This window comes from Misgurnus anguillicaudatus, chromosome 4 (genome assembly GCF_027580225.2).
Source record: "Misgurnus anguillicaudatus chromosome 4, ASM2758022v2, whole genome shotgun sequence".
Taxonomy (NCBI): Eukaryota; Metazoa; Chordata; class Actinopteri; order Cypriniformes; family Cobitidae; genus Misgurnus; species Misgurnus anguillicaudatus.
In genome coordinates this window covers 38,024,438-38,048,899 of record NC_073340.2, presented here as the reverse complement: position 1 = coordinate 38,048,899, position 24,462 = coordinate 38,024,438, and the positions used below count along the sequence as shown (strand labels likewise).

The following is a 24,462-nucleotide window of genomic DNA, read 5'->3' as shown; positions in this document are numbered from 1 at the left end:
GATGCTGGAATAGAGAGTACAGGTGAGTGTAATGTTTATTTAGACTCCTAGAGCCAAGATCTCGTTTCTTCAAGGTGAGTATAGCATTTAGCTAGGCGGCGGTAAGTATCACAGATATTCACAGGTTTCTAGACCAACGTGAGTATAGCATTTAGATAGGCGGTGGTAAGTATCACTGATATTGACATGTTTCTAGTTTAATGTGAGAGTTTTCTTCAAGGTGAGTATAGCATTTAGCTAGGCGGCGGTAAGTATCACTGATATTCACAGGTTTCTAGTTCGTCGTGAGAGTTTCTTCAAGGTGAGTATAGCATTCAGCTAGGCGGCGGTAAGTATCACTGATATTCACAGGTAAAGACTTGGAATCATACAACATCTCCCACCAGCATTTCCAGTAGTCGGGAGCCTTGGGGCCAATATCTAACGACAGGAAAAAGGGGGGGGTGAACAGATGGAACTGGTGTTTCCTAGGTAGCCAACCTCTGGGGAGGGACGTCCAACCTGCGTTCGTCCTCATGGCGTACACGTCCTCTTCCCTTCCTCCTGGAGGCGGGTGGAGAATCAAACCGTGGGGAGGGTGGGCCACTCCGTTCACAAAGCCACCATAGAATATACACAGCGATTAGGATTGCATTCAATGCCCTCGATGTCCCTTCTGATTAGACAATACTATCAGTGACACTTATTACAATACCTCACTTAGAGGTCAGTACCAACCGTTGTAGACTGGGATTGTAGTGGCTTGTAAATTGCAAGAAGAGGGACCGCCGCAGTAGCGGCTCACTTCCGTCTCCACAGGGCCTTCCTTATCTGGGGGGAAGTGCAGACAGCAAGAGAGACACAGCACGACACTGCAAAAAGCCTCAGGTGCACACACGCCACAGGCACAATCACTCACGACACTCCACACACTTGGGTGAATTTGAATAGGGCCTACACTTTTCCTCTGAACAAGACTCACCCCAACAGGAGACTTCACATGTGTAGCTACCACGATGCCCCACTTGGGTCGTAATAATCCCGCCAGCAACCCCAGCTACTGGACTTCGGCACACCCGCCTACTTCCACATGAACGGCGGGCCGTGTAAACAACAGACAGTTAGATCCACAATCGTACTTGTATCTACTTCAAAGATGTAACGGCTTTGGTACTCACTGTGCCCAGGTTAATGTTCTCTCTCTCTTTACCTTCCCTTCTTTCCAGACCTTCTCGATAAGCAGCGTTTCCAGCGGGGACTTCACTCACATGAATGAATCCAAAAACTCCTTCGGTGTGACACACACAGTCGGTAAGTATTATTCCTTCTCTCAATGATTTCTCTCACCTCTTCACCACTCGTTGTTGCCTTTTTCCTCCGTGCTTTGCACGTCTCCTCCAAGTTTCAACCGCTTCCAACTCACTTCCGGATCTTCGCTCGCCCCTCACTCACCATAAACTCTTCCAAATCGTGTGCTGCTTTCCTACATCTTCACACTCTTTATATACCCCTCCTTACCCTCCGATCCATCCAATCGGAGATCGCTGCGTCAGATCCCACACCTGTTGCGAATTTCCCGTGATTTGGGCTTCCCCGGGGATACCCGGAAGTGCCAGTGTTTGGTGTCTTTCGTCCGGGCGGAACCGCTGCTCTCATTTTTTAGTTCCGCCCGAAGTCACTCCGTGACATAAGTTACATTTAAATGTAGTAATTTAGCAGGCTGGAAGTCCAGCAAGTAGTGCATTGCAGTAGTCCAGCCTGGACAGGCGGGTGGTGCTGGCAACATGCTTCGTAAAGCTAAGCTGATCATCAATGACCACTTCCAGGTTCCTGGCTGTCTTGGAAGGCGTGATGGTCGAAGAACCTAGCTGAATAGAAAGGTTGTGCTGAATCTTTGGTTCAGATGATATGACAAGCAGTTCTGTCTTCGCAAGGTTAAGCTGGAGATGGTGATCCTTCATCTAGAGTGAGATGTCCCTCAGGCATGCTGAGATGCGGGCAGAAACCATGGGGTCATCAGGGTGGAACGACAAGTGAAGTTGAGTGTCATCCGCATAGCAGTGATAGGAAAAGCCATGTTATGGAATGACAAAACCCAGGGATGTCATGTATATCGAAAGGAGCAGTGGTCCAAGCACGGAGCCTTGAGGCACCTCCGTATTGAGATGTTGGGGTTCTAAGATGTCACCTCTTCGGGATACCCTGAATGACCTACCTGTGAGGTACGACCTAAACCATTGAAGCGCTGTGTCAGAGACACCCATAGACATGAGGGTTGACAGAAGGGTGTGGTGATTGACCGTGTCAAAAGCAACGGATAGATCCAGTAAGATCATCACAGATGATTTGGAGGCTGCCCTTGCCTGCCTTAGGGCTTCAATGACTGAGACCAGCACAGTCTCAGTGGAGTGATCGCTTTTGAAACCAGACTGATTGCTATCCAGGAGGTTATTTTGTGTGAAGAAAGAGGATATATGGTCAGACACCATGCGTTCAAGAGTCTTGGCAATGAAGGGAACAAGAGAAACGAGTCTGTTGTTCTCTAGCATAGCAGGATTGAGTGTGGGTTTCTTCAGCAGCGGAGTTATCTGATCCTCTTTAAATACTACGGGGAAGGTGCCAGTGGAAAGAGATGAATTGATAATGTGGGTCAGAGCAGGGATAACCGATGGAGAAATGGCCTGAAGAAGATGGGTGGCTATGGGATCTAGCGGGCACGTAGTTGGATGAAAAAAAGCAAAGACCTTGGAAACATCTGCTTCAGATAGGAGAGAGAAAGAGGGAAGCAAGCATGCCTTAGAGGTTTGAGCATGCGCAAGAAGCGGCGACACGGAGAACTGACTGCTGATAGTATTCATTTTCTTTACAAAGAAGGAAGCTAAATCATCAGCCGTTAAGTCAGATGAAGGTGGGGGCAGGCGGACAAAGAAGAGTAGAAAAGGTCTCGAAGAGAGTGTGATTTTTGAATGATAGTACTTACTTACTTACTTACTTACTTATTCATTTAGCTGACGGTTTTATCCAAAGCGACTTACAATTGCTATATATGTCAGAGATTGCACGCCTCTGGAGCAACTAGGAGCTAAGTGTCTTGCTCAGGGACACAATAGTGTGTCACAGTGGATTCGAACCCAGGTCTCTCACACCAAAGGCGTGTGTCTTATCCACTGTACCATCACCACCAGTATTGGTCTTAGCAGAAGAGACATCCGTGGAGAAAGAGGCAAGAAGAGACGGATAGAGACAAAGGTCAGCAGGATCTTTCGATCTGCGCCACTTCTTCTCTGCAGCCCTGAGTCTGGAGCGATGCTCAGAGAGAACCTTAGATAGCCAAGGGGCAGATGGTGTGGCCCGGCCAGTCCAGATGTCAGAGGCCATAAACTGTCTAAGCAGGATGTAAAAGTGGAGCATAGTGTGTCAGTGGGGTGGTTAGTATCTAACAGATAGAGTTGGGTGGGAGGGGGGAGCGTGGAAGAGACCACAGAGGATAAGCGGGAGGGAGAGAACGTGAGCAGGTTGCGCCGGACTGTGACCAATGCGGGATTATGTGCAGTGACTGGGGGAGTTAGGTCGAGCTCAAGAGTTAGGAGGAAGTGATCAGATGTGTGTAGTGGGGTGACCTGGGTGTGGTAAGTGGAACAGCAGCATGTGTGTAGATAAGATCTAAAAGATTACCAGACCTGTGGGTTGATGAAGTTGGGACTCGCTTGAGGTCAAACAACGCAGTCAGGATGCTGAAGTCAGCTGCCTGTGATTTCTCAAGGTGGATGCTGAAGTCACCAAGTACTACTAAAGAAGTACCATCCTCTGGGAATTACTGTAATTGAGCAGTTTTTTGTATACTTCTACTTTTTTAAGTTGTTTTTAAAACCTGTACTTTTACTTATGTTTTGTTTAAAGTATTGTACTTCGTTACAACTTAAATCCTTTCTGTTACAGAGTAAAAAAGTAACCCTAACAGAACCCTGGAAAAGGAGGAGACAGGTGCCAGCTGATGCAGACCCTCAATTAAATTCTTATAAAAAAACTGACCATATATGTGACCACTTTCCACTGACGCAAAGCGAGTGTTTCATTCCTATAGAAGTTAGGCTTCACGCGTGTGAGTACAAATCTGCCGACCAGGTTTTTACCGCTCATTTGCACGACGCGTCAATGGAACATTCCCCGCAGCTTTTAAAGAGGCCCGGATAACCCCATTGCTGAAGAAACCCACACTTAATCCTGCTATGTTAGATAACTATAGACTCGTATCTCCCCCTTCCTATTATTGGACTCTAGGAGGAGACCTGACATGCTAAAGAGAGATGGCCTCCATCAATCCCGGGAAAGAAGTGCTATACTCTCTAGAAATATGACCAATAGTCTTACTTGTGATAATTTCTGACTATCCAGGGCCCAGGTCAGGAAACAGACATATTGCCTTAACCGTCTGCCTGTTAGCTGCCTTAACATGTCAAGAACACGTTTATTTCAGCACATAAAATTTGCATTACCAGAGTATCAACACATTTCGACTGTGTCTGTTCCTCAAAAAAAGAAATACAGAGCATAATTTACCTCGTCTCGCACAAATCTTGTCAATATAAAAATAGGAAACAATTCATCAGCAGTTGAAACTAAAACATTAAAAATCGGCCTTTTTAACATTAAATCGCTTACTAATAACGAACCTATTATCAATGAAATCATTACTCACCAAAACTAAGATGTCCTCTGCTCAACAGAAACCTGTTTTAAAACAGATGATTACATCAGTTTAAATTAATCTGAACTCAAATTTAATTCATTTGAAATAATTTTGTTAAATATGGAAATAACTGATCGTAACAACAAACAGCTTTCTTTCATCCTACCTACTATCTACAGACCTCCAGGCCACCACACAGATTTTCTTAAAGAAATTGCAGATTTCCTGTCCGAGAGCTTGTAGTCACTGTAGATAAAGCTCATGTAGTTAGTGACTTTAATATCCACGTCAATAACTCAAAAGATGCATTAGGACTAGCATTTATGGATGTTCTAAATTCTCTCGGTATTAGACAAAACGTGACAGGGCCCACACATACCCATAAACATACATTAGACTTAATTTTTCTACATCCTCTACACAGTTTCAGCTGACGTACAGATATTCTCAAATTATCCTGAAAATCTGATATACTTGGAATTCATCTTCCCCTCAATAATTGCAAGCTGGCCAGGCCCTGATGCAGCAAAGGAGGCCCAAATCATGTTTCCTCCACCATACTTTACAGTTGGGATGATGTTTCACGATGATGCCATGACCTTTCTACGCCAGATGTAGCGTTGTGTTTTTTCCAAATAGTTCAATTTTAGTTACATCAGTCCACAAATCATTTTGCCAATACTGCTGTGGAGTGTCAATCTTTTGCGAACTTCAGGCATACAGCAATGTTGTTTTTAGTAAACAGTGGCTTCCTTCGTGGTGTCCTGCCGTAGATACCCTGCTTGTTCAGTGTTTTAGGTATTGTAGACTCATGAACAGAGATGTTAGCAAGTTTCAATGATGCCTTCAAATCTTTGGCTGTCATTCTGGGTTGTTTCTTTGCCTCATTGACTGGGAGCCCACTTCTTGGTAGAGTAGCAACAGTCCCAGATTGTTTGCCTAACTGTAGATTGGTGAATGTTAAAGTAACTTTGTAACCCTTTATGTAATGCAACAATTCTTGATGGTAGCTCCTCTGAAAGCTCTTTTTGGCGAGGCATGGCTCACATAAGCGTGTTCTTCTTGTGTAGAGCAAACTCCAAAAGTTTGAGGGGTTTTTTTATCACTCAAAGTAGCAGTAGTCCACACCTTCAAATGTGTTATCGTACCAAGAGTCCAGGTGTGCGACAACCTGACTCCAATGAGCTTTTTGAGGTCTTTAACTCAAGGGTTCACATACTTTTTCCACAAGCATTTTTTTGGTTGTTTTCAATAAAGACATGAAAGATAAGAAGTTTTTTGTGTTATTAATTTTAGACACATTATATTTGTCAACACCCTTGACTTAGATGAATATCAGATCACATTTTATGACAAATTTATTCAGAAAACTATGAAATTTCACAAGGTTCACATACTTTTTCTTAACACTGTATAAGATAAAGCCATTTATAATGTTTTTCCTTTAAAGAAATCAGTTTATGTTTTTAGCACACTGTTTGAATTCAAGATGATGTTAATAGTCATTAGAATCACAGATTCATCCTTGAGGCCTTCGCCATCTTTCTGGTTAAACTATGTCTATCTGTCTAATGAAAAAAACCATGCGTGTTGTCTCAAGGCAATCAAGCAAAGAAAAACATGACAAAAATACAATACAATTCATGACATACAGTACAAACAACTGACATAAAACAAGAGGCAAAGAATTCTGCACTGAGTTTTACAACTCGACTATGTCTGCAGAAACTTTTGTAATCTCATTAACTTCACCTGTAATTAACATTACATCGATTTCTCCATAATCTACACCTTCTTGCGCCGTGTAGGAATCAACAGACAACCAACAGTCATCCACTAAGACTTCAGGAATACTAAGCCATCCAAGTCAGTCACCTCAGGATTTTAAAAATCTTTACATTTCTGTTCCTCTCAACACACTGACGGGTTCACATTCTACCACTTTACCTATTTGACAGCTCTGTAATGAGACGCTCAAATGGTCCTCTCAACAGAGACAGGAAAGGGCTGATCACGGAGCTGCACCGTGAGGCCTTCAGGCTCATGTTTCTCTTCTCTGAAGACACGATGTTGACACTTGGTCGTAAACGTGAGGTTGTTTCCCTCTCACAGACTGAAAGCTTGTTTAGGAGCAGTGGGACGTGTCAGTGACGACCACACTCCTCTATTACCCATCATAGCTTTCAATTACCATAGCCACCTTCTCAGAGAGCTTCAATTTTACATGTCATGCGCCTCACACATGTCTGCAGATCTAATCTAAATAAACTTTTATAGGACTAAAAGAACACAAACAGCTGCCGTGTCACTGGGAAGTCTCGCTTTCTTCTCATTTTCTTGAGGCGCTGCTGATGTGAAAGGCCTCAGATCTACAATGCAGATGTAGCACACGATCCTGATTCATGTAAACAAATGTTATCAAATCACAAAGACCAACGATAAAAACATGACTTACAATCTTATTTTGAGTAAAGTCTTGTTATTGGGAGACCATACTCGCATTCTCCTGCTGTGTTTGTTTCTATTTTGTCGCTTTTCTATAAGCTTTTAATTTTTTTTTATTTAGTAACAAATAGAAACAAAGACATTTTATTAACATTACTGAATATGTTTGTTTGCTTACTGAGGTGATGGTGGGTCTGACATGCGATGGGTGGCAGATGCCACTTTAAAGGTCAAACTCATTCAGGGGCAGAACAAGAGAGGAAAACTCAATGATCTTTGAGATTATCACGACACACCCGACTGCCGATGCTCGTTTGAAATCCGTACGCTACAAAGACTCTGTTCAGATCATGGCACTGCCAGCGAGCGGCACGTCGATATGAAGCCCAGCAGGTTCAGCTGCTTTTATCTGCTTTTAGCCAATCATTGGATCAGGCGCCTCCAAACACACATACACATTTATCTAATCAGGACACTTGAAAATTAAACAACAAACAGCTGACAAACATTTCTTTCACATTTATTGGGCCGCATACAGGTTCAGAATAAACGGCACTTGAATCTAAAACATTTGTTCTGATGATTCGTTCACGTTACAGCTGATTCGATTACACAAACCTCAGCCGAGAAATGACAGAGCGAGATTTGAATGAGACTCAAGCAGATGTCAAAGATGTTCAGAGAGGAAGCAGTAAAGCGATTCCTGCAGTTTCCTGTTGGATGCTGTTGAACAAACACGCTCGTAGTACTTCTGTAACACACCAAACATGGATCCTACACATGCACACAAAAAACACACACTCAGTTACACAGGAGAAATTGATGCTTACGAAAAGACTGCACTATATACTGCATATATTAGAGGTGCACCTATAAATGCCGATATAGACTAATAATACGTGGCCGATAACTTTTCTGAATCGCACAGCCGATATATTCACAGCCATTTCATGTACTACGGCTTTTGATCAGTAAGTCCTTATCAATCTGAAATTGCTGTTAGTTTGAGTCGTTTATAACATGAATTTGAAAAAGCAACACTCATAATTATTAAACATATTCTTTATTATCATGAAAATACCTGAAAAGATTGGAAGAACATCAATACAAATATATCCTTAAGACATTTTCTGGAGCTGGTGTCATAGCTGCGTGTGTAATGGTTCTTCGCCCTATTTTAACGATCTGAAACGCAAGTGCGAAGCGCAAAGTGCAAGTGACTTTGTGGGCGTATCTTGGGCGCTGTTGCTATTTTCCCGGTGGGAGAAGTAACTCTTGCGCCAGGCGCAAATCAATAAGGGGTTGGTCTGAAGTAGGTTCATTATTCACAGGTGTGGTTTGGGCGTAACATCAAATAAACCAATCAGAACACTATCCAACATTCCCTTTAAACGCAAGGGCGCAAGTTCCATGGCGGGTTGCTATTATTATGACGGATTTACCAGGCGCACGCCAGGAGCGGTTCACAGCCGAGGAGACACACGTTCTTGTAAGAGCAGTCAAAGACAGAGAAGTTGTTTTGTATGGGGATGGGAGAAACCCGCCCAAATCAGCGTCGGTTAAACAGGTGTGAGAGGAAATAGACACAATTGTGCTGGTATCCCCATCGTTGCGCCAAGCGCTACAATGATGTCAGGAAACGGGGGAATCCCAAGCTTGCCAGCATAAATCGGACACGCCGTGTAACGGGAGGTGGATCTGTCTCTACACATGACCTGACGCCAGCAGAGGACATCGCTGCGTCCACCCTCACTGCTGAAAGGGTTTGGGGGCTTTGAAATCGGACCCAAGAAACGCAAGCAAGGTCCAACCCCAAATTACACTTACAAATCAAGTTCATATACATTAAGGTTTCTTATGAAAACATTTTAATTATTATTTACATAAAATAAAAGTAATACAGCCACACAACAAACTTATGAAAATATTTTAATCGTTATTTGTATGATAATTTTTTAACGCAGCCACACAATAAATAAAAACTATCACCACAATGCTCACCACAATGATTTCCCTTATCTCATGTGTTAATATTTTTTATTGTAACAATTTATGATTTGCAAAAATAACTGTTGCATCTGTGTAGATTAGATAAGCAAAGTATGTGCGCGTTGTGCACGCTATACATTATGGTCAAGCATGCGCCCTTAAAATAGCATAATGAACCACGCGCAACGCGCCACTGACTTTAGACTAGTTTTTTTGGTCAGTAGCGCAATTGTTTTTTGATACTGCAAAATAGCATCAGGGATGGTTTGCGCCGGAACACGCCTCCTTTTATGCGCTGAACCGCACAGGGAGCGCAAGTTCATTCCCTAGTTTGCCGACGTGCGTCTGTGGAGGGAAAAACACGCTGTGCGCCGGTGCAAAATACGAATGATACATGCGTCACTGACAAAGTCAATTGCGCTGGTGCAAGATAGGGCCCATTGAGTTTCTGCACGAGAGCGCCCTCTGGCTTTTGGATGTAGCGGCATTTCAACCGTAATTCATTGAGAAGCATAAAAAGCATCATCGGCTGATATATCGGTGCACCCCTAGTATATATTAAAGTTTTAAGCTGAAGTCATACTTATAAAACAGATTCAAAAATCACCATCAATTCCTTATGGATACAATCACAATATTTCATCATTGTTTTACAAAAATGTGCCACATTATAGAAGTCGCAAAGTTGCAAAGGCTGTTTCATGTCAACTTTGACAAAAAGTATATTTAAATGTTGTGATGATACACACACACACACACACACACAGAATAAAGAGCATGTGTCTTACCTACAGTAATTTGTTTGTGGGTAATGAGAGTGTGTATGTTGTGGATGTCTCTGAGCAGCTCTGCGTCTCCAAACGTAAAGTAAATCAAATCACGCCGAGCCTCGGCTGCAGCCATCATCTGCAACACAGCTAAATAAACACACAAACAAACACACACTAAACATCACACACTTAAAACAACCTTGTGACACTCTCAAATGTGTTTTTCATCAAGCCAATAGATATGAAGATCTACTCGATCCTTCCTGTGACTGGCCAGTAAACCTTCTGTCACATCAGTAATCCCCATCAAATCAACCAATCAGTCTCACACACAAACACAAACACCAGGAGACTCATTTATCAACAGTGCAGAAAATAAATTCTATATTTTTTCTACAAATGAAATTTAGTATGTGCGCAAGTTAAAATAAATCAGTATTTATCAAACATGTGCACGTGGTTCTCGCACACATCAGTAAGTAATCCTTGTGTAAATAAATCCCACGTGTTTTTAAGCACCATGCTCGTGCATGTTCATGTTTATTTGCATTCCAAAATGCCTCCAATGAACCATCTAAAGGGAGGGGTTGTCCTCATATAAGTCACATGTTGTGCTTTTTCCCCTGATTTGGTGACAAGTTATTAACTTCAACAGTGATTTGCTGTTGCTTTATTAGCACTAGTTTTAACACCTGGGTGTGGATAATAAATAGGCAAACTGCTCTTTAATACTGGTGATGGTCCTGGGTAGTATCACTATTTTACCACTAGATTCTTGGTGTACGGTGTAAGCATGCTCAGAGTACGTGTGAGTATATATGTGCACACATTTAAGTGCAAAGTTGGTCAAATCCACACGTTGCGTAAAACTGTTCTTCTGCACTCATTATGCAGTATTATGCTGTTCGTAAGCTCGGTTGATAAATGAGACCCCTGAACTTTCTTTGTGTGTGTAAAAGACTGAAATCCGTACAACAGATTCAAGTGAAAGTCTGATTCATTAAGAAAAATATTTATTTCTTTAGATAGATTAAATTAAATATAAGATTTTAAAGGGTTTTTTAATTAAATTAAGGCTACGATTTAGATTTAGTTGCTTATTTTCTGGGTTTGTTGTAAAAGTTATTGGTTGATTTGTCACAATTTTAAGGTTTGCAGTTAACATTAAACCTTTTAAACGCGTGTCTCCGCCAAATGCTCCACAGCCCCAGTTACCCGTAGCGACAGCTGAAAGGTGCTTAGTTTTGACTTCAGGACGAGCAAAACCACAGTAGGCCTGAGAGAGAAACAAACAAACAGACAGACAGACAGACAGACAGACAGAGATTAATGGGGTTTGTTGATAAATGACACTGTTGTGTTTAAAATTCAAATAGAAAGTAAGTGATTGGGCAAACTCAGTCAGGATCTCACATTTACTGATTTTCAATCTTATACTAAACATTGTCATATATATATATATATGATATATGAACTGAAGTATTTTTAGCCAAGACAGCCGGAGCAAGGAAATTTACTTTTTATTTGGTAACAGAGATGTTACAGTTTTGTGGCAGAGATCTGTACATATAGTGGATGGGGTGTTTTGAAACAGTGTAACTCACACAAACATTTCATCATTTTAAACAATATTTCATCATATTTTACTGTTTAACTCACTCTCTAACCATTAAACCATTAGACTGCTGAAAAACATGAAGCGCTTCATTTGTGTCATTCGTCTGCTAATCCTCTCTGTATCAACCCAGTTTTATTTTATTTTTTGCTCAGATCTGATTTTTTCTTTGACTGTTAACATTATGTGGCTAAAATCAGACAGCTGTGTGAACTGTTTATGGTCCTGAACTGCAATCCATGCGCAAAAGAACAATACTACGTCACGTGCAGCACGCGGTATGCAGTCTGCTCCCGGGTCACGTGCAGGTCCGTCATCTGGACAACGCTTCAGGAAAGTCAAACACTTATTTACGTGTTAGGGTAACGATGTGCAACAGAAGCTTAATATTTCATGTCTTGAATGTTTTTAAGTGGTTTTGCAAACTTGCGGTTGGTGCATATTTCCGCAATTGTGACGCACGTCCATCTAGAATGAGGTAAAAGTCGCATGAATTCCGATTTGACTGTTCAGACTGAAGTCGCATTGCAAAACATCCGACCTGTATCTGATTTAGAACCACATATGAAAGTGGCTCAAATCAGAATGGAAAAGATCAGATTCCATGTGGTTTGTGCTGTTTTTAAACGGTCATACAAAGAGAGACAGACATGGTCACATATGAGCAGGAAATCGGATTTTGATAACAGTGTGAACATCAAACCCTCAACCAGAATAATGTAACCACTGCTGACCGTATTCACCAACCTCTTAAACGGACCAGATCAACCCGAGCAGTAAAGCTGACCTGAAGGTTACAATGATTAATAGTTGTTCTAAAACAACTATTTTAAATTTTAATTAACCCTTAAATGTAAGAAAAGTTGTTAGTGTTTCAATTGAAGCATGTATATGACCTTGTTAAGCTCTCTCGTCATGTTGTCTGGGTGAAACTGTTGCAGGAAGTTCCTGTAATGGAGAGCATCAATGGCAACGATCTCAGTGTATCTGCGATGCCATTCATCCCTACACACACACACAAAACACACACACACACACAAAAACAGGTTGACAAACAGCTACAATAACAACTTTACTGTTTCTTTGACTTTGAGGCACTGAGGCAGATCAGTTGCTCTGATGGGTGACGTCACCTTGGTGTCTGGTCATCATGGTTACCATCCCATTTAAATGTGTCCGAGTATCCAGAGTATCTGCTGAACTGCTCCGTACCTGTGATAAAAACATCACTTTTACTCAACAAGTGTTTTAATGCAGCAGATCATCTCCGTATGACAGAAAACAATGAAGTACATGTTAAAGCTCTTGTGTGTTATTGTTTTGATCTGAACCCTTCTGGTCTGTAGCTGTAAACAGAATGTCCAGGAAACACAGAAACAACATGAAATGAAATATAAAGGGACTTTAAAGAGACATGAAAAACATGTTTTTTATCTTATTTTCATATCATTTAACAAGATAATGAAACAAAGAGAAGTTTCAGGAAGAAATATTTACAGACTGAAAGTAAATGTGTTTGTTAGTTGTTTCCTTTTGAGCTGTGATATTGAAGCATGAGAGAAATCGATCGCGACACTACCACGAGTCCCATCATCTGCAAGGCAACCAAAGCCGCTCAAGAGCTTCAGCAATCTAATAAAAAAAATCCTGAACCCAGCGGCGCGCTCACCCGCCATCGACCCAAATCTTCTCTATAGATAAATACAATAACAAAATAAGATAAAGGCGTTGCTATTGGGAAGAATTCCACATCATCTGACCTTCAGAAGAAACCAAGAATGAAGCTACAGTAGACGTCTGGATGATGCTGGAGAATCTGACAGGTTTAAAAATACAGTTTAAAGGTAACCGACTGCATCTCATCTCTGCTTTGCTAAATGAGCTTCGGTCCCTCCTGGAGAATTATATGATCACAGGCTTAATGTCAAGCCATTGTCTCAAACAAAAACTGCTTTTATAAACTAAAGCTTTGACAGCTTTATTTGCAATGGAAATTATGAAAATGACTTTGTAAGGTTTCAAAGACACAAACCAAAAGCAACAACGATAAACCTGCAGTTTACTAAAACAACGACTCAAAACTTTTAAGGAAACCAACTCAAAATATTTATGTAAAGAATATTTATTTATTACAATTTATCCAAATTTAAGTATTAAAGAACATAAAATATGTAAACTTTTAAATACAGTAAGTACTGTTTGTACTTGCGCAGCATAAAGTTAAAACAACCTGGGTTTGCAAGTCAATTCAACATACTATTTTAAGTTTTTACCTGCCATAAGTTGTCATGACTTACAAAAACAAGTTGAAAAAGTAACATAAAAATATATGTTGATTTGACATCATTGATACATTTTTGTATACTTTAAACTTTTGATCAATTGTTTATTTTTCACAAGTCACAGTGTACATGTGAAGAGACTGATTTCAGTGCTGACTTCACACACTTATTGTTTATATGATAAAACACATACATTTTAAAATACTGCTAATAACCTATAAAGCCTTAAATGGCCTAGCAGTATCTTAGAGAATTACTATCAGAATACAATCCATCACATACACTGCGGTCACAAAATTCTAGTCTCTTGATTATTCCTAGAATATCAAAAGTGTCTAAAGGTTGTAGATCCTTTTCCTACTTAGCCCCTAAGCTCTGGAATGATTTACCGAACAATGTTCTAGAATCAGGCAAGTCAATCACTTTAAGTCTAAACTAAAGACATTGCTCTTTAACAACGCATTCACAAAGCTAATTTTGTAAATATACTTATGCTGCAATAGTTAGCTTGTCCGGAACAGAGCAGATATTCAACCACTATACTGTATGACGCTGGGTTTTTCCAATGCTGCCGATATCACAAAAAATTCTGGCATGGTATCGGCGGGTACTTGAACCCATGAACCAATCTGATATCATTTTCTTAAACAAGACCTACACTGAAAAAAATGATTCATTGAATTTAATCAATTTTTTTAAGGTAAGTGGTTGCAATCAATTTATTTAAGCTACATTTAAACAAAAGTTTTATATTTTATTTTACGTTACTAATCTTTTTTGTTTAAATGTAGCTTAAATAAATTGATTGCAACCACTTACCTTAAAAAAATTGATTAAATTCAATGAATAAATTTTTTTCAGTGTAGTTATGCCGGCTATAGCTAATGCTGCAAATTGGAACTCATTTCTTCTTCGCTGCTCTGAACATAAACACAGGAAAAAGAAATAAAAACGTGCTAGCTGTATGTCTGCTGTTTGGCAGTTATTCAGACTAGTAAAACGGCGACATGTCTCATATGCCATGCTGCAATTGCAATGGGTGGCAAAAGTATTAGCAACTTTAAAATGAGTAACTTAATATAGCATTTGAGGACACGTCACCCTTCTTCTGAACACAAAGCTTACACAAAGGCAGAGAAGGAGGAGCTCTGCTGCTATTACTCAAGTCTCTTATTTCACTCAATTCTGGATGCACTTAGTGATTTTAAAGGAATTTTTTTGTGCTTAAAACTGAAATGCCTTTAATTTAACAAAACTGTTTTAACTAGATAATTTTGTTATATTATTCATATATAATAGTTTTTATATTCCTTGATATAAATGTTGCACTGTTATATAATCTTATACAGTTATATTCTAAAAGTAAAATACCCTTTCAGTTTACAGTTACATTTGTGGATGCATTTGACTTTTTTTCACTAAAGAAAAATAAATAATATTACTGTCAAATGTCTTTCAGATAATAAAAATACTCTAGTTCACTGTATGTATTTCTTCATGTTTTATTAAGGGATAAATCTGAAGCACACTACAAAATAGTCAGTTCATACAGGGCTAGTAATATATACAGCTGTACATACAGATACACAGCCGGGTATCGGATCAGTACTCAGTATCGGCCGATACCCTGAGCCCAGGTATCGGAATCTGTATCTAAAAGATTCATATATATATATACAAAAAAGTACAAAAACCAGGGGGGGGGGCATTGTAGTACAGTGAACAGCCTAACTGGGGGGGCCATTTTAGTACAGTGAATTCATTGTCATGTTCAAGAAACCAATGTAAAATGATTCAAGCTTTGTGACATGGTACATTATCCTGCTGGGGTAGCCAGTAGCCATCAGAGGATGAGTACATGGTGGTCATAAAGGGATGGACATGGTCAGAAACAATGCTCAGGTAGGCTGTGGCATTTAAACGATGCCCAATTGGCACTAATGGGCCTAAAGTGTGCCAAGAAAACATCCCCCACACCATTACACCACCACCAGCAGCCTGCACAGTGGTAACAAGGCATGCTGGATCCATGTTCTCATTCTGTTTACGCCAAATCTCTCTAATCTATGTCTTTCTCTCAAGGTTTTTTTTCTTCATATGACTTTTTCCTCCTGACTAAAAAGGTCAGGGTTTTTCTCCTAGTTAGGGTTAGGTTTTTTCAACCCATAGGGAGTCAGCTGACATTGGCTTAACTTAGATCTCTTTTCTATATGTTACATTATTACAACACTCGACAGTTCAGTTTAATCTTAGCCCCTGTACTCTGCTTCTTATGTTGTCCACCGATTTTTGTCTGTGTTTTCTCCTGCTTTTATTAATGTAAAGCTGCTTTGAAACAATTTGACAATTGTGAAAATCGCTTTATAAATAAAATTGAATGGAATGGAATAATGACAGAATTTTCATTTTTGGGTGAACTATCCTTTTAAGCAGATATTTTACATTATAATCCTGTTATTGAACTTTGATTTAAAACTCTATTCAGCTACTGTAATTTACTCATCATCCACAAACGTTTTTAGTTGAGCTATCTGCACATGACAGCGTTGCATATAAAATGGCAGCATTAATGTTTAAAGCACTGCTGAGTAGAGGACAGAACGCATGTTGGGTTTCCTGGCTGCAGATTCATATCAGTGAGTTATTGTGATACAACATTTCTAAATCTACACTAATGCCACACTGACAACGGACAATTGTTCAGCGTTCAAGCACAATTCAATTAACCAAAGCCACTTCAACAATACCCATTATAGCCATTATAGAGATAGAGAAAGAGAGAGAGAGAGAGAGAGAGAGAGAGAGAGAGAGAGAGAGAGAGAGAGAGAGAGAGAGAGAGTTGTGGGGGGTTGATGAAAAGGGCCAAATTCCACAGCAGGAGCCCATACTGTACCCCTAAAATGTTCACTTTAGGCCAAATACAGCAGTGATCATGAACAGAAGTGACAGACAGCAATCAGAGAGAGAGAGAGAGAGAGAGAGAGAGAGAGAGAGAGATTGGAGTGCTGATTACTGTCAGCATGTGTTTGATGTGTGTTTTGTTTGCTTCACCTGTAATGATCAAACACTCGTTGTCATCGAGGGCCTCAGTAAAGAGTCGGGCCACAATGAGTTCTGGGTTAATCAGAAAACGAATTTCTTCCTGAACCAGACCAGAACCAATCACTCCTCCTCCAACAAACCTGTTAGCAAAGTCTACCTACAGACACACACACACACACACAATAATACAGTGCAGTCTCACACACACACAATAATACAGTGCAGACACACACACACACACACCTGCAACAGGCCGTATCCGTGCTCTTCTATGGTTTCATCACAGCTGATGTGTAGTTTGCTGAATGTCTGTTCTGAACTATAGAGATGAATGAAGAGAGTTTGAGAGGAACTGAAGGAACTCATAGTGTCTTTAGTGTTTGATGATCATCCTCACCTCCACCACGACGGGAAACTCTGCAGACATCGTCTCATGTACGTTACAACACCAGTGGGCCCTCAAAAACAAAAAACAGTGAGTGAGAGAGCAGAGGCGGCGTTTGCATATGGCAGAGTATAGCAGAAATCAACAGGCTATAATGATGCTCATTAAAGATCATTTTAAATATTTTTAGAAGAACAGGTACATTACTAATAGTTATCATTTACATGTGTGTTCGACATCATGCTAATGAAATCAAAGTGCCACGAGAGCGATAACTCTCTGTATGATTTCTCAAAATGCCCTCGCGGTACTTTGATGTCGTCGGCTGTCTTGCAGTGCAGCTTGAAGTCGAACCCAACTTATAATAGTGGAGTTTCCCCACATGAGGTCTCATGATGACCGCTGCTGTTATAATCGTGATTTCACTTAAAGATTGTGGGTAGTGTCGCTCCTTACCCATGTTTTCGCAAATAAAATCCTTTTTTGTTGTAACATTTAAACAGACTCACGGTTTTCCCCCAAACTTGAGCTAGATGCATATTGCATACATCATTCCAGAAGTAAGTTAATATGATTTGTTCTCTGTGTATAAATAAACGTTCCGTTCCACTGGGAAATTGTAGCACAGTCGCAGTAAATTATATGTTATTAATTATTTGCACGCTTTTTGAATATGGCCACATGTGTAATACAAGCTGCACAAAGACAAAAGGTGAGTGAGTGAGTGAGTGAGTGAGTGAGTGAGTGAGTGAATGAGTGAGTGAGTGAGAGAATGAGTGAGTGAGTGAGTGAGTGAGTGAGTGAGTGAGTGAATGAGTGAGTGAGTGAGAGAATGAGTGACTGAGTGAGTGAGTGAGTGAGTGAGTGAGTGAGTGAGTGAGTGAGTGAGTGAGTGTAACTCACTGTGTTGTGTGATTCGTCTAAAGTACCACAGAACAGTTTTGAGTTTTTCCAGTTTCTTTTGTGAAGAGCCTTCAAATAACCTACAGAAGCACAAAACAGAAAATACAAACGCTGCTTTAAATTTTTCACAATTACAATCAAAGGTCAACAGAATGATGAAACATATGTGCTTAGTTTATTCCTGACAATCAATCACACTTATGATTATGACTGACAATAAAATTAAAAATAAAACACAAGTTGAACTGAACTAATTTTTTGATACGGTCATGTTCTGTTTCTGGGACTTTTAGTTTGTACTCGAGTTTGCACTTCCTTTCTCTCTTGTAGTCTGTTTGTAGTTCTGTATTCTTTTTGGTTCCTATGTTGATTATCTGACTTCGTTTGCGCCCTTCGTTTACACGTAAATGAGATTTCGCCTCTGAAACCGATTTTTTCTAAAAACTCCGGCCAAAGTTGATATTTTGAAAACCTCAGTTTGCACGCCTGCATGCAAACCGAGACAAACTGATGTCCAGGCGGCCAACGTCACAGTACGCGCCAGAGTTCGCAACTACGTATTCTCTTGACTGCATATATGCACTTGTACGTGTAAATGAACACTTTTCTGAAAACTGACATGTGTGCACCATATTATTTTTGAAACCAGAGAGGTTAAAATGTCCATTTATGAAAATTGCCGCCCACGTGTAAACGTAGCCTTACGCCGCATTCAGACAGCCAGCGATGTTATCGCTGTGTGTCGCCCGTCTCTTTCAATGAGGCGTTTTTAAATCTGCTTGTCGTACACAAATGAGTACCATCCACGCCAATAACTGACGAGAGAAGGATGACGTGAACTCCACTGCTTCGTTCTCATTGGTAGTCGCTCCCGAATTTCTCTCGACATTTGCATAAAGTTAAACTTTTCTTAACTTTCTTGCGTCGCTGGACACGCCCATACGGTCGCCACCGGTCACTTCTGCTCGTACCGCCGGAAGTCGCCCGGTTTCCATTGAAATGAATGAGATCGCGTCGCTCTGCTACTGCTGGTCGCTTGCTGTCTGAATGGGGGGTTAGTCTGCCTTGTTCCCTCTTGTTCATTTGTAGCTCCGCCCCCTTGTTTGTTACCATAGACACTCATTGCCTCACTCATTACCTCTTGTTTGTTGTCATAGTGATTTATTGTCTCTGCTTGTCATTGGTTCTTGTCTTGTATAAATACCCTGTTTGTCAGTCGATGTTAAGTGTTACTCCAGAGTTTGTTAGTGTAATATGTAGATGTTATTCCTGTGTTTTGCCTGCCTTGTGTTCCTGTATTTACCCTTTGGATTTTATAAAGACCTTTAACTGCATGTGGATCCGAACCTTGCTTTTGAAAAGAGTCAGTGTTCTGATCATTTGTGCTGCCATCTTAAGCCGGGTGCATCATTTAGCTGTCTAAGACCAATTTTGAAATCCTAAAAGATTCCTGAAATCTAAAAATCTGCCATCTTTGATCGCTAGTTTGACATCTTCACATATTTCATATTTGAATAATAACTTTTATTAAATTGATTCACTATTCACTCTTTTCAGTCAGTGTGTTGCACTTTTTGTAGCTTTAACTCAAATGTGTAATGAGGTGCGCATCACTTTATGTAAGTCATGTGCTGACTGTCTAGGATGTTTGTGTCACCTGTTGAAGTTGATGTCAGGATAGTTACTGAACTCTGTCCTGCGAGAGCTGCGTCTGGGAAACGTACAGAAGAAGGCATTCGCCAGCAGACATGACACCTGCTCCTGAGACATTGTGACTGAACGGCACTGCTGCGACTGCAGAAGAGGAATGGGCTACAACAGAAACAGAATTTTGTACAAACTATAACTATAAGGTGAACTTACAACCAATTATTTACAAATGTACTTTTTACTTTAAAAGGAACAGTATGTAAGAAATGTATATCAATGAATCATAAAATGGCCCTGATATGTCACTAGACATTAAGAAATCATTTTCATTTCAAATACTTCTATCACTGACAACAGTGGTTCAGCCAGGATATTGTAATTTAAAAAGTGGAGTTACAGCCCTCAGCTGATGTTTATGTTGTCATGTTGTGTATTGGCCACCAGTTGTGTGATTGCAGTACCAGTTTTGGCCACAATCCTACATACTGTTCCTTTAAGGTGCCTATATTATGACTGCTTTTCCACAAGTTAAGTAGGTGTATGAGTTTCATAAAACATGTTTCAAAAGTTGTTTGGTATTTGCACAATGGTATCACGCGAGCAGTACAGACCATACTGTATTATTAGGGCCCGAGCACCGAGGAGCAGGCCAGAATGGCCTGCACCGAAAGGTGCGAAGCCCTATTGTTTTTGCTCAAATTTATTATTATTTTTTTTTTTTTTTTTTTTTTTTTTAACACTTTTGGGCATTTTGGGTGCCTTAACATACTCGAAAACTCTTGAAATTTGGCACAGACGTTAGAGTCGTCCGTCATTGCGAACAGACAAAGGCTGGAACACGGGCGTGGCCCTCTAACATTTAAGCTCCGCCCAACAGGAAGTCAGCTATTTTGGATTGTTTAAAAAATGCATGCGTTGAACTTTTGAATACTCCTCCTAGAGGATGCATGCGATTGACACCAAACGTGGTGATCATGATGTCAAGACATTGGACTTGCTAAATTGCGAAGGGATTTTTGATATCTCGAACGGTGTTGCAATGGCGAAGCGGCAAAGTCATGGCGAAATCAGAGAAACAGGAAGTGTCTAATATCTAAGGCAAAAAATGTCTTATTGTAATGACACGCGGGGTGTTTGTTCGTCTGAAGATTCCGATCGCATCGATGTGCCTATTGTGACTCCCGGGTATAGCGCCACCACCAGGCGCCAGGAAGTGTGTCAGTCACAAAGCTGGATTTTTTTGAAAGTTCCATGCAATGTTCTTTTAAATACTCCTTCTAGGATTTTCATGCAATTGACACCAAAAGTGGTCAACATGATGCCGAGACATTGTAGATGATAAATTGCGAAGGGATTTTTGATATCTCAAACGCTGTTCCCATGGCAACGTGTCAAACTTTACTTTCATTTTAAAGGCATATTTAAGCCTTTCAGTTCCATACAGTTAACTTTTAAATACTCCTTCTAGGATTTTCATGCGATTTACACAAGAAGTGGTCAATATGATGCCAAGACATTGTAGATGATAAATTGCGAAGGGATTTTTGATATCTCGAACCCTGTTGCCATGGCAATGCATCAAAATTTACTTTCTTTTTTACACATATTTAAGGCTGACAGTTACATGCTGTGAACCTTTAAATACTCCTCGTATGGGATTCATGCGTTTGACACCAGAAGTGGTCAACATGATGCCGAGACATTGTAGATGATAAATTGCGAAGGAATTTTTGACATCTCGAACGCTGTTCCCATGGCAACGCGTCAAACTTTACTTTAATTTCAGGCATGTTTAAGGCTCTTGGCGTGCTTAGTTGAACTTTAAATTTGGCACACACATCAGAGTTTTCGGCTGTTAAGTGTTGACAAAAAGGTCACACACAGGCGTGTCTCTTAAGTGGCTCACTAGTGCCCCTGTTTGTCTAAAATGTGGTTTTTTTTTACCTACAGTCCCCAAATGGCTCAGAAACAACATTAAATAGCCCACTGATATTTTACCCACTTGATGCCCTTGCCCACCGTGCATCGTTTTCTCGGACGCACCGTGTAGCGGTAAAAAAAAACGTGCGAGGGCCCGCCATTGCTGCTTGCAGCTATATTTATTAGGGCCCGAGCACCGAGGAGCAGGCCAGAATGGCCTGCACCGAAAGGTGCGAAGCCCTATTGTTTTCCTTAGGATTATTATTAGGGCCCGAGCACCGAGGAGCAGGCCAGAATGGCCTGCACCGAAAGGTGCGAAGCCCTATTGTTTTTGCTCGGATTATTATTAGGGCCCGAGCACCGAGGAGCAGGCCAGAATGGCCTGCACCGAAAGGTGCGAAGCCCTATTGTTTTTGCTCGAATTTATTATTTTTATTATTTTTATTTTTTTTAACACTTTTGGGCATTTTGGGTGCCTTAACATACTCGAAAACTCTTGAAATTTAGCACAGACGTTAGAGTCGTCCGTCATTGCGAACAGACAAAGGCTGGAACACGGGCGTGGCACGGGGGCTCTGTAGCGCCCCCTGTAATGCAAAAACAAACAGTAGTGCGCAGATCGTGCAAACATGTACGCACATTTACGAAAGTTGGTACACATATAGATCTCATCGACCCGAACAACTTTCGCCCTCTAACATTTTAGCTCCGCCCAACAGGAAGTCCGCCATTTTGGATTGTTTAAAAAATGCATGCGGTGAACTTTTGAATACTCCTCCTAGAGGATGAATGCGATTGACACCAAAAGTGGTGAACATGATGTCGAGACATTGGACTTGCTAAATTGCGAAGGGATTTTTGATATCTCGAACAGTTCTGCCATGGCGAGGCGACAAAGTTGTGGCGAAATCAGAGAAACAGGAAGTGTCTAATATCTGATGCAAAAAATATCTTATTGTGATGCCATGCGGGAAGTTTGTTCGTCTAAAGATTCCGATCGCATCGATGTGCCTATTGTGACTCCCGGGTATAGCGCCACCACCAGGCGCCAGGAAGTGTGTCAGTCACAAAGGTGATTTTTTTTTCACAGTTCCATGCGATGTTCTTTTAAATACTCCTTCTAGGATTTTCATGCGATTGTTACCAAAAGTGGTCAACATGATGCCGAGACATTGTAGATGATAAATTGCGAAGGGATTTTTGATATCTCAAACGCTGTTCCCATGGCAACCTGTCAAACTTTACTTTCGTTTTTAAGGCATATTTAAACCTTACATCTGCATGCGGTAAACTTTTAAATACTCCTCCTGAGGAAATAATGTGATTGACTCCAGAAGTGGTCAACATAATGGTGAGACATTGTAGATGATAAATTGCGAAGGGATTTTTGATATCTCAAACGCTGTTCCCATGGCAACGCGTCAAACTTTGCTTTCACTTTCCAGCATATTTAAGGCTGACTCTTACATGCTGTGAACCTTTAAATACTCCTCGTATGGGATTCATGCGATTGACACGAGAAGTGGTCAACATGATGCTGAGACATTGTAGACGCTAAATTGGGAAGGGATTTTTGATATCTCGAACGCTGTTCCCATGGCAATGCCGCAAACTTTACTTTTATTTCGGGCATGTTTAAGGCTCTTGGCGTGCTTAGTTGAACTTTATATTTGGCACACACATCAGAGTTGTCAGCTGTTAAGTGTTGACAAAAATGTCAGATAAAGGCGTGTCTATTTCGTGGCTCACTAGCGCCCTGTTTGTCTAAAATGTGGGGTTTCTTTTACCTACAGTACCTAAATGGATCAGCAGCAACATGAAATAGTCCACTGATATTTACCCACTTGATGCACATGCCCACCGTGCATCGTTTTCTCGAAGGCACCGTGTAGCGGTAAAATAACGTGCGAGGGCCCGCCATTGCTGCTTGCAGCTATATTTAGGGCCCGAGCACCGAGGAGCAGGCCAGAATGGCCTGCACCGAAAGGTGCGAAGCCCTATTGTTTTTGCTCGGATTTATTATTTTTTTTTTTTTATTAGGGCCCGAGCACCGAGGAGCAGGCCAGAATGGCCTGCACCGAAAGGTGCGAAGCCCTATTGTTTTCCTTAGGATTATTATTTTTATTTTTTTTATTTTTTTCAACACTTGACCTAATTTGGGTCCCTTAACATACTCGAAAACTCTTGAAATTTGGCACACATGTCAGAGTCCCGTACCACTAGGCTCATGCAAAGGCTGAAACACGGGCGTGGCACAGGGGCTCTGTAGCGCCCCCTGTAATGCAAAAACAAACATTGGTGCACAGATTGGGCAAGCATGTACGCACATGTACGAAAGTTGGTACGCATATAGATCTCATCGACCCGAACAACTTTCGCCCTCTAACATTTTAGCTCCGCCCAACAGGAAGTGCGCCATTTTGGATTGTTTAAAAAATGCATGCGGTGAACTTTTGAATACTCCTCCTAGGGGATTCATGCAAATGACACCAAAAGTGGTGATCATGATGTTAAGACATTGGACTTGCTAAATTGCGAAGGGATTTTTGATATCTCGAACGGTGTTGCCATGGCGAAGCGGCAAAGTCATGGCGAAATCAGAGAAACAGGAAGTGTCTAATATCTATGGCAAAAAATGTCTTATTGTAATGACAAGCGGGGTGTTTGTTCATCTGAAGATTCCGATCGCATCGATGCGCCTATTGTGACTCCCGGGTATAGCGCCACCACCAGGCGGCAGGAAGTGTGTCAGTTACAAAGCTGGATTTTTTTGACAGTTCCATGCAATGTTC

General features: G+C 40.9%; 1 protein-coding gene and 1 pseudogene across 4 annotated transcripts in view; both read right to left on the bottom strand.

Annotated features, from left to right (window-relative positions):
• The window catches only part of LOC141363751 (uncharacterized), a 118,989-nt pseudogene extending 114,081 nt beyond the window's left edge, over positions 1-4,908 (bottom strand).
• LOC129421494 (poly(ADP-ribose) glycohydrolase) overlaps positions 4,693-24,462 on the bottom strand; it is a 58,244-nt gene continuing 38,474 nt past the window's right edge. For 2 of the 4 annotated variants that reach the window (XM_073867307.1, XM_055177085.2), the window contains exons 8-17: positions 19,758-19,912; positions 18,101-18,180; positions 17,210-17,270; positions 17,056-17,131; positions 16,822-16,969; positions 12,622-12,700; positions 12,385-12,493; positions 11,044-11,149; positions 9,892-10,020; positions 7,614-7,888 (exon numbers count right to left, since the gene is read on the bottom strand). In XM_073867307.1, the coding sequence (XP_073723408.1) occupies positions 7,782-7,888; positions 9,892-10,020; positions 11,044-11,149; positions 12,385-12,493; positions 12,622-12,700; positions 16,822-16,969; positions 17,056-17,131; positions 17,210-17,270; positions 18,101-18,180; positions 19,758-19,912 (1,050 nt within the window). In that variant the 3' untranslated portion in view covers positions 7,614-7,781. Of the gene's footprint in view, positions 4,711-4,835; positions 4,916-6,009; positions 7,554-7,613; positions 7,889-9,891; positions 10,021-11,043; positions 11,150-12,384; positions 12,494-12,621; positions 12,701-16,821; positions 16,970-17,055; positions 17,132-17,209; positions 17,271-18,100; positions 18,181-19,757; positions 19,913-24,462 lie in introns of those variants that run through there. The other 2 variants (XR_008637115.2, XM_055177084.2) reach the window with 2 other exon arrangements.